Source organism: Oncorhynchus kisutch, linkage group LG12 (assembly GCF_002021735.2).
Source record: "Oncorhynchus kisutch isolate 150728-3 linkage group LG12, Okis_V2, whole genome shotgun sequence".
Lineage (NCBI taxonomy): Eukaryota > Metazoa > Chordata > Actinopteri > Salmoniformes > Salmonidae > Oncorhynchus > Oncorhynchus kisutch.
Window position 1 is genome coordinate 29,379,179 of NC_034185.2, and position 15,282 is coordinate 29,394,460.

The following is a 15,282-nucleotide window of genomic DNA, read 5'->3' on the forward strand; positions in this document are numbered from 1 at the left end:
GTCCACGCTTTTAGATCGTCGCGGGATAGGATATCCTACGTGAGCAAATGTATTTTTCTGATTTCAGGGAGGCAGCCAAAACATACCTAAGCAGTTTATTTCACTCTGTTCTCAGTCCTAGGGCTTTGGGCTCAAATAGTTAATTTGCAGAATGTATATTCTTGCCCTCTGGAAACCCTTTTTGGCCAAAAATTAGGACCTTAACAGTGTTAGGTTGAGAGAAACTGGGACCAAAATTATACATAGCACACATATGTTATTTGGTACCAGCCCACATACAGTATGTCATGACCACATATAATGTTAGATTTTCATTGATAGTTTTCATAATTTTCATTCACTTACTCTTCAATGTAAAAAAAAATAATCTCCCAAGCAATATTTGCCGGTATGTTCAGCCTATTATTTAATTCCATTATTTTACGTTTAGATTTGTGTGTATTGTTATGAATTGTTAGATACTACTGCACTGTTGGAGCTAGGAACACAAGAATTTCGCAACACCCGCAATAACATCTGCTAAATATGTGTATGTGACCTATAAAACTTGATTTGATTACTTGCTGAAAAATGTCTGTTGGTGGATCCGGTTGTGTGTTCCACATAATGGAAGAATCATGTACGTTCTATACATTAAGTTTATATCTAGGGAAAGGGGTATGACTGACCAGCAAACCCTTGTTGAATTCACTAATGAGTTAGTGTCAGGGTTATAAATTGGCTTGACATCCCTTTAGTCACTCCCTTCTATCCGTGACATCTTACTAGATGAGCCCAAAAGTAAACCAAATCCACCTGGACCAGAAAGCCTATTCTCTCTTTGTCTGAGAATCTGACTGCTTTGCTCTATTCCATTTCAGCCCCATGCTACGCTTAACAAACATTAAATCGTCTGCTATGTAGTGCGTTGGCAACCATATTTAAAAATGCCTAAGGGGTTCTTGGGTATGAGCATTGTAAAATAGCTGAATATTTTTCTTCAACTCAGTGGCCTTGTAGTTAGTGTTTGGCCTGACATTGGAAGGTTGGGAGTTCCAACCCCAGTTGAGTTATACCAAAGACTAAAAATGGAACCTGATGCCTCTGCTCAGCACTCAGAATTAAGGAGACGGATTAGGGGTAAGGCCCTGCGACAGACTTGCGTCCTGTCCAGGGGATGTACTTGTACATCAAGATGCCTCATACTACAGAAACAGAATTGGAACACAGGACTTAACTGAAAAGTCTGGTAAATGGGATATAAAGAACCTTGCTTTCACCTTGCTTTCCAGTCATATGTAGAACAGAAATCACTGTAAGAGAGGAAGGAAGGTAGGATGAATAATATCCAGTACTGGAACTGGCCTCAATCTTAGACCCCTTTAGAGCAAAGCATGGAACAGGCCCCATCCAGCAGTAACCACTAGTCCCTGCCCCCTATATAGGCACTTGGTGTAATCTGAAAGTAATTGAATGTATACATTGGTTTAAGAATATCAGTAGCATAACGTTGGTATTCCATTGACATTGTAAAGCGCCTCAGAGTAGGAGTACTTTAGGATCAGGTCCCCCCTGTCCATGTAATCATATACATGGGTGGGTTGACAACGTCACCAACGTGTGCCTCACCAACAATTTCGCAACCGCCCTCCCCCGCCCTCTTTCCTCAATGATTAAAGATAAAAGAGAGTCGAAGCAAGAGGTCATACATTCAGGCAGGGGTGCTCTCTCAACTCTCAAAGGAAGAACCCATGAAAAATGGATGAGGAGAGAAATCCACTTTACCCCCCAACCCTAACCCTGGGAGGGAGGTCTACAAACCCCCCACAGAGCCCAACACCCCTCCTCCTCCAGCCCCCACCCCACCCCACCCCAACCTCATAATCCTATTCTTCACCACTGCCCCCCACCCACCTCATCTACACACACTTCTACCAGTGAGCCAATGCTGCTGCTGGGGCTATCTGGGCACTTATTTGCATCCCTATCTGATGACATGATGCCGCTGGACTGGTGAAAGGAGAGGGTCGTGCCCGGCGGGTGGGGGGGAAGCCTTGTCTGGCACACACACAGCCTTTGTCAATCGTCTTCACGTTCATACACACATGTGCATGCAAACACACACACACTATCTCTCGCTCTCACACACACTCCAGGCTCCCTTTGAGGTGCTCGATAAGATGCTTGTGTGACTGAATGCAGACTGATGGTGGGGTGTTGAGAAACTTGTGCTATGACTCCTCCGTAGGAAGTGGTCACCTAAAAGGATGTCAGGATTTCTCAAGCTATGAGTGGATTGTTTGGCAAAGTGCCTGAACAAGCAATGGATGTCAATGACGTTTGCCGAAGGAGGGCCTTTATTGCTTATTTCCTGTCAGACAAAAAATTAGAGGCTTTCCTTATTAAGTAACTCAATATCACGAAGTCACAAGTAACACACAGTATACTGCAAAAATTGAAGCACATTATCCACACTGGCAGCCTAATGCGCCGATATACAGAAGAGGGCGCTCTCAACTACATTAATTCAGCAAAGCCCACCGTCTGTGTGGGTCAATTTCTGCTGTGATAAATCGATAACCTCGTTATTTTAAGCTATTTTAAAAACTATAGGTAAAGCCCATGCTTAGAGTAAAGTTAAATCAATGTTGTGGGCTATTTGCCGAAAATGTTAATTCACACAGAAGACATTCATTCGACATTTGAAAAGGGAACTTAGATTCACAACAATTAGTCTAGTGCAAACAAATTGCATATTGCCCGTTGTAAATTGGCTGTGAGCGGCGGAATTAAGACGTAGGCCAACCCTGATAATATAATTGCAAACCTACAGCCAAAACCACGGTGGGCATATTATCCTGTATTTGGATATATTTCTCAAATGTTGTATTTAAATATATTTCTCAAATGTTGTATTTAAATAACCTGTAACCTGATAGGCATAGCCTATTACACACAATGTCCAATAGGTCTGTCTATGCGGTTTCTCAGTTCTCATATACCCAAGCCATGTAATTCAAGGTTTTTGGAAATACTCCGCCCCCAGTGCCTTTGGTTGGCTCAGGGACGGCTCTTGCCAATTGCAAGAATTCGGATTTGTGAGTGGTTTGTTGAACTGCCAATCAAAAATACATCCTCAGGCGTGCTGTAGCTGGGAAACATATCAGTTGCTGTGGAGTGATTTGACGGAGGTTCTTGTGGCTGGACCATCACAACGCTGCGTCGGCTGCTTGCTACACACGCATGTAGGCTAATATTTCGGTGAATTTTGGAAATATACGGAGGAAAAAAGCACGCTGTGAATTTTGCATGTCAGGAGCGGAGAACTGTGTCGCCGGTCAACGGCTCTTTTCCGTTTTGGATCGTTTTTTCCCTATGACATACTAATTATTCGCAGGCATGTGGAATTGTACAAGGATTACGAATTGCCTCTCAATACTGTGCCTCCTATTGACGATATGGACGGAGGTAAGAGGGCTGTTGTCAAATATTACGCCAAATAAATGTTGATTTATAAACAATCGTTGTCAAAAGTTAGTGGGCGTGGGCCTATTTATTTACCTTTTTCGTATTCAGATATTAATCGATAATTAAATTACGCAGCCGTCAATTGAATCATGTGATCATGCATTGTAACCATGACGAGGTTGAAGTGTGAGGAATTGTTACACTCCATTTTGCTGTCATGCACTTGTCATTTGGCTATATTTTAAATAGCCTAACGTTACATGTTTTAAGTTTCATTGCAGTTAATTGTTTCTAACGACATTAGCAAAGGATCCTCATGCATAGGCTACTACACAGATGCACTACTAGCCAATGCATTTTCTTGGAAAGAAAGGCCTATTTTTTTTTTTTTGTAGGTTAATGACAGAACATGTTGTGCCAAAGGTAGGCTACATGAGTAAACAACACATTGTAATATTATTGACCCAATTATCCCCCAACTATTAATTACTTGGTAAACAAGCTTATCAAACTCGGGGGATACTAACGTTATAAGGACACAACTGATGCATAAACCGACTAGCCAAAACGTAAAACGGAGCTTTACTTTAAACCTGACCTTAACTCTAACCTATTCTGAAATTAAATATCGGTTTGGGCGTCAGGCGTGTCCTCGTAGCCTATCCATCAAATTCCCGGTGGTCGCGTGCACCACTATCGGTTTACGCACGCATAGTAAACCGACCTAACAAATAATTTTCAGTAATTATTTTCTATTTTAATGTTATTTTTAGGTGTCCAAGTGCTCTGGCTATTTTGAGCTGCAACTGATTACCGTTCAGAATGTGAACGGTGAGTTGTCGGACGGGGAATGCTGCGACGGCACAAGGAACTCACAGGATCTGCGCTGTAGTCGGGACGAGTGTGATACTTACTTAAAAATTTGCTTAAAGGAGTACCAAACCGAGGTCACAACCACTGGCTCTTGCACCTACGGAGTTGGATCTACACACGTTCTTGGTGGAAATATTTTTTCTTTTAAGAATACGAAGAATAACCAAAACAAAATCAACGATGCTGGCAAGGTTCTCATCTCTTTTCAGTACGCATGGCCGGTAAGTGTACATCTTTCCTAATCAATCCACCACCATTAAATGTTTTAATAAGCCATAGTGTATTTTAGGATAATCCAATGTTTTATTGTATCTTTGTCAGTGCCATACACAGTAGTATATGTCACTAGCAGGCACTGGATAGGGTTCGTGTTGACGGGCTCCATAATTTCCAAGGTAGCGTTTGCCACCGAAATACTAGAGTTTATACGATTGTTATTCTAGAGTCTTGATGATGCATTCGTGTGATTTGGGGTGACTGCTGTAGCTCCCTGTTGATTTTCTAGACCCAAATCCCCTTGGGTCCACGTCACAGCAGTAACCTCAATTGCAACGGCACTACACAAGGCTAGTGTCCCCTTCGATTATTATGTGGGTTCGTTATTCGGAGCGTCCGAGTGCACTAGTTTGTGGCGAGCTCTTATTAAAACGAAATTACAGCTGCCTACACGCAAGCGAGGCAGTGCATATAAGGTGACGTTCTTGATCCCGCTCTCTTTGCATAGAGCTCACGCAGCTTCCCCTGCTGTCTGAGTGGGTGGCAGGTGGCACCTTGGGCGCAATTGCGTGTGCCTCACCGTGTGTCTGTCTGTGTGCATACGGATTAGGCAAGTGCATACTTATTTTCACCACTATGATAAGAAAACAGTTGTATTTGAATGTAATGTAAAGGTGTATAGAGAATAGCAGTCTCAAATGAGACTGCGTTTTCAGTAGGCCAATGCCCCCGGCACATTTTATTAATTGGAAAATTAGGTTAAGATTAGCATCCCTTACAAAACACAACTTAATCTATTAAAAAAGGGCAATTAACTCTCTCTGGCAATTCCCCAGCCTATCAGGATACTATGTGTATTGCTCACTGTCTGCTGCAGACAAGAGCACAAGAAAAGGCACGCCACTCGCTCACCATTAGAAAGTCAGGTTCCATTGACTTATTTCCATATTTATCAGTCATGGAAATGAAAGGGCAGAGAAACATGTTGGTTCACTATTTAAAAAGATGTAGAACAAGCTATAGGTTGAAAAATACTATTTTTTTTGTAGAGATTCAACCGACTAGTGCTAGCTAATGCTACCTATTCCCTCCCTCCCCCTCACCACCACAGGCAGATCTGAAATGTTTTTTTTTTCTCTCATCCACTAACTTCCTTGTTCCCTTGATCATCCTGAGGGAGCTGAAAGGGATATGTCTCAAGTCCCTATGCAACATGTATGCTTTACAACACAGGCAAAGAGACCTGTTCTTGTCCAGCTCCCCTGTCATTACCTTAAGTGCCCAGCAGCTGCTTCCGCAGACGCATCTCAATAGTCTCAAGTAGCGCTCCTCCCCTCCCCTTAAAACACAAGCTAGGTTCAATGAAACACTCGGAGGATGCCTCCTAGGTAGTTGCCCTCACAAGTATAGATTTGGACTGTCAGTGGTGTGGAAGCCACATTAAACTATTGAAATGGGCACAGTGCCCTACTACTCCAGTGGCAGATGTCACAGCTAGCTGGTCTACTCACTGCTGTGTGTTACAGGTTGAAAGCAACAAAGATAGTGTAGTATTGACTGTCAGCCGTGGCCAGATGTCCAGTTGGAGCCTTGTTGCAGGCTGACGCACACACGGTCCATGATCTATGCCTGGCTTCTAGTAGCTCATATAGCCTACCAGCAGTAGTTGATGAAGTTGCCCTGACTCACAGATCTTAGGTAAGCTTGGAGGGAGGTGTTCACTCTAGGTTGATGCACTGCATCTGCTATTAGATGGGGATACAATAGAACTAACTTGTCACTTAATCAATTCATAAATGCTCTATCACCCCCTTTCTCTTTTCTTCTCTTAATCTCTTCCCTTTTTACTTTATCAACTCCCCTATTCAATGAATTATCTTTCCCTTGATCTGTACTGTGAGGAAGGCTTCCGTTTGTCGATAGACTGCCCTGGGCCTGGCAGGGGAACAGTTGATCCAAGGCTAACCAGCAAGCACAGCCACACCTGATTTGGAGCTTGCCGGGGCCGTCGCCAGGCAACAGTTAGATAGGCCTTTAGTAAACAATAATGTTGCTCCCTCCCTCTCTCCTATGTCCCAAATGGCACCCTATTCCCTATATAGTGCACTACCTTTGAACAGAGACACTCGTATGAGGCTCACCTGGGAAGCTAGGGTCCCAGCCACTAGGTTGATTACACTACTGATTGTGCATTTAGCGAATTTAGAGAACAGGTGGCTATCTATTGGACTACAGTAATGGAGTGTATAGCTCATGTTCAAATGTGCTAAAATCATAATTACATTAGGTTGAGGTGTAATAATGGTTATTTTCAGAAGGGGTTGGAAAATGTGACTACTAGATCTGATTTACCTGTACGATGTGTGCAAGTCACCTGAACCAAAATGCCTTATTTAACCAGGAAAAAGATCAAGGGTTTATAGGGCTGGCACAATCATGAAGAAAACTGTGGAATGAACAGCTGACTGAAGACAGGACGGCCGGCGTTCGTGTTGAGTCCGTTTCTGCCGCAACGTGGACGCTTCATCACATAAAACGTTGTACCTTGTTGAAACAAGGAAGGTGTTGTAGCAAATCAGTCTTCCATAATGCAGCAGAAATAGAATGAATACACTCGGCTTGGAACCTCTAACCCTGGCAATTTTACTGGTAAACTTATGGGTACACTTGCAATGGCTGCCTGCTATTGTGATGCCATAATTTCCATGGTATGTACAATGTTGGCATTTTAATGAACTGATATGGCTCATGCTATACACCAAGTCGATATTCACATAATAAAGAATTCCCCTCGACCACACCCACATTGGGGACAACAAACATGCTTTCCCATTGATCCCTATTGTAAAAGAGCCAACTTCGTCGTACATTTTTAGTTATACAGAAATGACAAAACAGGCCAAAAAAGCTGCTGTTTAGGGCTGATAGTCTGGTCGACCGAGATTTGTTTAGACGAGCAGTAGCAAAAAAAAAGAAAGACACCTGTCTGATTCACGCGTGTCAGAGTGGACTAATCCATTGTGAAGGCTGTGGGGATGGGACAGTCATCACTCTTAAGACCTGCTCCTGAATTGTATATGGTTATTACGTAAGAACAATGGTGCAACAGTAATAAATATGATATTATGCAGTTTCTCCTGCATTGGATAGTGGTCACTGTCCACGGTTCTGAAACTCATTGTGCTGTTGAAATTACTTTTCCTAGACCATGTTGCTACACTACATTGCCAAAAGTATGTGGACACACATTCAAATGAATGGATTCGGCTATTTCAGCCACAACCATTGCTGACCGACGTATACAATCGAGCACAGAGCCATGCAATATCCACAGACAAACATTGGCAGTAGAATGGTATGTACTGAAGAGCTCAGTGACTTTCAAAGGGGTACCGACATAAGATGCAACCTTTCCAACAAGTCAGTTCGTCAAATGTCTGCCCTGCTTGAGCTTTCCCGGTCAACTGTAAGCGCTGTTATTGTGAAGTGGGAACGTCTAGGAGCAACAGCCGAGAACTGATGGCCCACACAAGCTCACAGAATGGGACCGCTGAAGCGTGTAAGAATCGCCTGTCCTCGGTTACAAAACAAACTACCAAGGTCCAAACTGCCTCTGGAAGCAATAACTTTGTCAGGAGCTTCGCAAATTGGGTTTCCATGGCTGAGCAGCCGCACACAAGCCTAAGATCACCCTGCGCAATGCCAAACATTGGCTGGAGGGGTGGAAAGTTCGCCGCAATTGGACTCCGGAGCAGTGGAAAGGCATTCTCTGGAGTGATAAGTCACACTTCACCATCTGTCAGTCCGACGGATTAATCTGGATTTGGCGGATACCAGGAGAATGCTACCTGCCCCAATGCATAGTGCCAACTGTGAAGTTTGATGGAGGAGGAATAATGGTTGGGGCTGTTTTTCATGGTTCAGGCTAGGCCCCTTATTTCCAATAAAGTGAAATATTAATTCTACAGCGTGTTATTGTAGATTCTGTGCTTCCAACTTTAACAACAGTTTGGGGAATGCCTTTTCGTGTTTGAGGATGACAATGACCCCGTGGACAAAGCGAAGTCAATACAGAAATGATTTGTTAGATCTGTGTGGAAGAACTTGACTGGCCTGCACATAGCCCATCAAACACCTTTGGAATGGATTGGAACATTGACTGCGAGCCAGGTCTAATCGCCCAACATCAGTGCCCGACCTTACTAATGCTATTGAGGCTGAATGGAAGCAATGTTCCAACATCTAGTGGAACCCTTTCCCAGGGGAGTGGAGGCTGTTCTAGCATTAAAGGGGGATCAACTCCATATTAATGACAATGATTTTGGAATGAGATGTTCGACAAGCAGGTGTCCACATACTCTCGGCAATGACTTGTTTTAATTCATTTGTGTTTTTAATTAGGGTTGCACATTTTGGGGAATAGTCAGAAGTGGGAATTAACGAGAACATATGGGAATTAGTATTAATACCATTTCAATGTAGATGTTTTTGCATTGGATATTTGTCATGAATACAAACCTTTTTACTTTGTCATAAGTAGACATAATTGCAAATTATATAATCCTTCCTATAGAAATATAAAAAAACAGTTATGAATTGAACTTTTAATTTAGTTTATTCTAAACATGGGATGATTTCACTGAACAACAAAAGAAAGGGAGTATTGAATGATCCATCGCATCTCCCAAAAACATATTCAACATATGTCTGTAAAATGATAACCATGTCTTCTCCCTGGACCTCAATGTCCACCTCTTGAACATCAGACTGAGGCCTCATCTTCACTGTCACTTTCCAACCTTGTTGCGGATGGCTAATTGTCCGGCTCAAAAAGCCTCAAATTTGCCCAGTTGTCCACGAGTTTTTCAAATCGTGTGTTCCCAAACAAGGACCAGTTGTGCTCTGAGGCGGCTGTTAGTTGGATTTGGAGGATGATTGAGGCAACGGGAGAGAGCCTCAGATCCGCAAAGTCCCTTCCACCAGGTGTCTGCTGAGATATGTTGGCATAACTGCCATATTGCATCTCCATCCCAAAGCCCTTGCTTGGAAGTGTACTTTGCCAGACTGCCAAGAATCTTGCCCTCATCCAGGCTAAGGTGGTGAGACATGGTAGTGATGAAACCATAGGCCTTGTTCATCTCTGCACCAGACAGGATGCTCTTGCCAGCATACTTGGGGTCCGACATGTATGCTGCGGCCTATGGGCTTCAGGCAGAAGTCTTCACACTTTTTGATGTATTTCAGAACTGCAGTTTCCTCTGCTTGGCGCAACGGTGAAGTGGGCAGGGAAGTTCAGATTTCTCTTCTTCTGAACATCAGACAGGTTGGCATTGTCTCCTTCAATCTGTGCAATGGATACTGCTATGGGTTTCAGGCTGCTTACCACTCTCTCCCAAAATACATCATCCAGAAGGATCCTCTTGATGGGGCTGTCCATATCGGCAGACTGTGATATGGCCATTTCTTGGAGACTCCTTCCCCTCCCAGGAGACTGTCATTCATGACAACACCACCCCAACGGGTTTTGCTGGGCAGCTTCAATCTGGTGCTCTTATTCTTCTCACTTGGTGAGGTAGATTGCTGATATAACTTGATGACCCTTCACATACCTAAACATTTCCCTGGCTCTCTTGTAGAATGTTTCCATTGTTTTCAGGGCCATTGTGTCCTTGAGGAGCAGATTCAATGCATGAGCAGCACAGCAAATGGGTGTGACGTGAGGGTAAGACTTCTCAACTTTAGACCAAGCAGCGTTAATGTTCGCAGCATTGTCTGTTACCAGTGCAAATACCTTCTGTGGTCCAAGGTCATTGACTGCCTTCAGCTCATCTGCAATGTAGATACCAGTGTCTGTCTCTTGTCTGTGCTCTTGTAGAATACAAGTTGAAGGGTGGAGATGATGTAGTTAATTATTCCTTGCTCACAAACATTCGACCACCCATCCGAGATGATTGCAATACAGTTTGCTTTCTCTATGATTAGCTTGACCTTCACTTGAGTTCTGAACTCTACATCCAGCAAATGAGTAGATAAAGCATGTCTGTTTGGAGGGGTGTATGCTGGGCGAAGAACATTCAGAAATCTCTTCCAATACACATGCCTGTGAGCATCAGGTGAACCAGTTGCATACACAGCTCGAGCAAGACATTCCTCATTTCTCTGACTACGTTCCTCCATTGAATAAAAAAGCTAATTCCAGGAGGCCCATGAGCTGTTGCTATCGATAAGGTGTCTGATTCATAATTTTCACCACAAATAGAAGTAGAGGGGCTTTTGTCAGAGGTTGGTTGCTGTAGCACTGAGGGAACTTGATGCACTTGGCCAGATGATTCTCCATCTTTGTTGCATTCTTCACACATGATTTGGCACAGTATTTGCAAATGTATACAGCTTTTCCTTCCACATTAGCTGCAGTGAAATGTCTCCACACATCAGATGGTGTCTGTGGCATTTTCCTGTAAAGATGAGTAAAAAAAAAAAATGTATATATATATATAATACAATTACAGATAAATAGTTAAGCAGTTAGATTAAACAACTCCTTTTGTAAGATTTTTTTTTAAATGAAACTGGTGAATTAACACTCCTCGGTTAGCAGGCTCAAGCAAGCTAAAAACTCACATGGTAGGAAAAACTAACTAGCAGAGATTGTTAACAAGTTAAAAATGATTTCAACACACTTTGCTGTAGGCTACTATTTACTAGTTAACAAAATCATGTATGTCATATAAAATATTCACCCCACCCAGTATTGTAATCAAAACTTAGCAGAAAGCATCTAGTCCTTGACTTAGACAGTGTAGTAGTGTGGGCTCAATAGCATCTCATTAGTGTGCAAGATCTTGAGGATCAGCTGTACATGTGATTGAAGAATGCAGAGGGTTGCAATTCCATTAAATTTGGGTATCGTTTAACCAAAATATGCCGCAAGACCTACAATTGCTTTGTGTATCCCACAGAAGAGGTTCACTGTTAGCTTATAACTTTAGCCCAAAATTCCCAGGCTTAACTTCCCATGGAATATTTCTGGAAATTTCCTGGAAAGTTTACGTCCCTTAGCAACTCTAGTTTTATTATATATAATGTAAAAACCATTGTTTAATATGCTCATACAGTTTTAAAGTTTCAGACCCAATAAGAGCAAAGTTAACCAGCATGTTGTAGAACAATGCGGCAGAGGCAACAACAGAATGAGGAGACGAGAAAAGAGCCCTTGCCTTAGTTGTCTAAGAAAAAGTGAGGTGAGAGGAAACCCCAGTTTAATTAGGTCTATGGTCAATATCCGAACTGTTAAATGTGCCTGGCTTCATAAATCATCCATATACAGAATATCTACAGATCCTGCTTCTTTTGCTGGGTTTAATGTTTTTTTTAATAGCAAACTGATTCCCTGAGCACCAAGCCTCAAGCAAACACGTTGGATAAACAAATTCACAAATTCAGCTGTTTTTAATCTTTTCTATGCTGTATTAAATGCTTTACTTTTTCTTTCATTAGAACAGCCTCGTTGGTATTTATAATTTAGTGTTTACACTGTTCCAAGTTGTCAAATAATACCCCTCCTTTTCCTCGATCTCGTTATTCTTATGATCATCATTATAATAACTCATGTCATTGTCATTAGTAGGCTTAGTATAGCAGCCTTGTATAACCAACATCGAGCTGTAGGCCAAAGGGGACATCCTGTTTAGTCTTAATACCATAACTTACTTAGGCCTATTTAAATTACTTTATATATGCTACTGTATCAATCATTCGTTAGTCTTCACACAGCATACGATTCATTCATTGTTTGAAATGCAATCAAGCGTTTTGTTAAATTACTAAATAAAAATAAAGCGACCCTTGAATAATTACCATAAACAATAAATTAACTGTTTCATTTTGGAAAATGGGTTCACAAATTAATGCGACTTAAGGCGATTTAGTCCTTTGCTTAACAAAAACAAAACACTCTCTGGTATGCATATTTAGTGTTTACATTGTTCCAAACGGGCAGAATTATATTGTAATCTAACAGCACTTGTTTGGCACACATAATATGCATGCAGCCCTTTCTCCTTACATTTTTATTTTTCTATATCTCCAGTATTTTCCACAACTAGATCAATTTATTCCACACATCTGACTTCCCCTTTACCTCCTGAGCAACATGTAGACATTCCCCATTTCGTGTATCACGTCCTCTGCATCCATTTTTGCTGTTACGGTGTTCAGAGTTTATTACCAATTTATTTGTTATTATGATATGCATTATTGGTCGTATGCATCGCATGCATGTGACATGTCACAGAAAGGGCAAGGTTTGAGAGAATAGGGAATTTCTTCCGAAACATGAGTGATTTTGGTAACAGAACTAATCAGACAAATGGCTGTAATTACATTGCAGCTTCAGCAACTCTGACAACTCTGGTGGTCTCTGCAGTAGGGAGGAGAGCGAGAAGATGGGTGCTAGTCACTCGCTTCCAGCAAGTCGGATCCTGGCCCGGCACTATCAAATCAATTGCGGTCGGACTCCTCTAGTCATTTGTGTCTTTAATTATTTAATCAAACAGTGCACTTAAAGCATCAGACAAGCTCCGTGTATATGTTTGGTAAAAACATATGTCTATAATTGTATATTTTTTTAAAGAACAGACGTTTTGGTCGACCAAGAGTTTTTTTCTTAGTCGAGGATAGACCTAATGTTGGTCAATGTACATGTAACCCGGTAAAAAAAAATCCCACCCTACTGTTCGCAATGCTCCAGATTTAGGGTAATGGAGCCTGTGAGAAGAGCCCTGTGGCTTCAGGCTATTCGGTGGGTCTATTTGTAATTATACTCACTATTTGTAGCTGTATAGTGTGTTTAAAAAATATATATATAATAATATATAGAGCACACATGACAACTCAACAAGGTCAAATCCAATTCAACCTTATGAAGCGTATACTGTTTTTTTCTTCTTTATTCTTATGCCAGTCCACAGATGTAATGTCAGTGGACGTTCAGACTCGGGGACATGTTGTCCTCAATCGCTACAGTTGTGTTGTCGTGATGTTGCAGGAACGTTGTGCAGAGAGCTGTCGTTGAGTTTGCCAGGAAGTTTGTCGACAAAGACCCGGAGAATCTATCTCTGGCCTTTTTTCCCCCTTTCCTCTGACACAAACAAATCGCTTTCTGTCTGCCAGCACAATAAAGATTTTCACTCTTTTGACCCTGAGGCTTTGTGGGGCTTTTTGCAACATCTTCCCATGAAAGGGGAAGGAATGGACACACTTAAGAGGCCGCATTCTCCTCTCCCCAGCCATCAATGCACCCACCGGTCATGGGAGGAAGATATTTTTAGAAGTATGGCTGGGTGATATGGCCAAAAGTGTCATAAATGGAGAGCATTTCCACACTGCCATGTAGGGCTGTATATGGGCAGACAATCTAAGCCTTATTGTTAACCAAATGTTGCAATTGCGATTTGACTTCTGATTTTGAACAACACTTTGGAATCATGGAAATAGACTTTATTCTAATTCTATAGTTATAATAGTGGGTGCTTTTTTAAGTGTTTGACATGACGACAAGTGAAAATGACAGGGTAGGAATCAGTGTTGTGTTTCCTAGGGAACTTGAATCTTTGGCTACAAAGAATGTATTATCTTAGCTACTTCATGTAGCTAACATTCATGCTTTGCATATTCCTCTTGATTTAGAAGATACTATTGCACAAACATGCTGATGTAGGTCTATGCCTTCACTGGTATTATCAGGCTGTATAGCTAATTACGTTTGCTCTGACTCAGTACATTTATTAGCTAGCTTGCCAGCTAATTAGCATTAGCGGCTAACAAGGTTTAGGGCTACTTACAAAGAAAAGACAAACTAGCTGTTTGCAGATGTAAGAAACACAAACTAATAGTGTAATTATAGAATGCTAGTGTATTTAGCAAAGTGAAAACAGCATTGTTGTCATCAATATTGTTGCATTGCCTGACCGAACGCAAGTGTTTTGTGTTTTTGAGGAACAACGAATGAAGGAAACTAAAAATGGGCATTACACACAGCGTATCACATTTTAACAAACTAAACATTCAAAGACCGTTATATAGGATAAAGTAAAAACTGAAACCGGATGAGTGCATCAATAACGGTATATCGTAATATACGGTATACCGCCCAGCCCTAAACCGAAGACACTCAATTAGCAAGGCCAAGTGGTCCTAAGGTGAACAACTATGAAACCGCTTCCCCCTGCTTTTTACACCATATCAGAGGTTCCCAAACTGGTTTCAACTTTCAATTTTATTTAAAAAAAATTGTGAACCACCAGGTCATGACCGCACAATATACCATTCATTAAACAAATCAGTGAGATTATTTGGGCATGCTAATTTGGGGTACATTGACTTAAATTGATCTTTGGTTAGAAAATGTTATTGCACATTACATTTTAGCTGATGCTCTTAACCCTATTTGCTCACGTAAGTCACTCTGGTTAAGTGCCTTGCTCAAGGGGCACGTCGGCAGTATTTTCAACTAGTCGGCTCAGAAATTCAAAACGGTGACCGTAGCTAGGTAAACACACCTAAAGCTTTGATTGCTGTCTCTGATTTTCCATAAACTCCCTTCGGGCAAGATGGTGTGGGTCTCTCGTGCATATGTGTAGGTGTTTAGTCTGATTGTAGCAGGTAGCCAACTTGTTTCTCTATTCAAACCCAGTCGTGTGGCCTCCTTTTTCTTCCTTGCTCTTGGAGTGCATCCCAAATTGCACC

The 15,282-nt window shown here is 41.8% G+C and overlaps 1 protein-coding gene across 3 annotated transcripts in view; it reads left to right on the forward strand.

Annotated features, from left to right (window-relative positions):
* The first annotated feature begins 3,095 nt into the window (after window positions 1-3,095).
* Window positions 3,096-15,282, forward strand: part of jag2b (jagged canonical Notch ligand 2b) — a 102,984-nt gene continuing 90,797 nt past the window's right edge. For 2 of the 3 annotated variants that reach the window (XM_020496698.2, XM_020496699.2), the window contains exons 1-2: window positions 3,096-3,447; window positions 4,221-4,541. In XM_020496698.2, the coding sequence (XP_020352287.1) occupies window positions 3,379-3,447; window positions 4,221-4,541 (390 nt within the window). In that variant the 5' untranslated portion in view covers window positions 3,096-3,378. The remainder of the gene's footprint in view (window positions 3,448-4,220; window positions 4,542-15,282) is intronic. The other variant, XM_031837352.1, reaches the window with a different exon arrangement.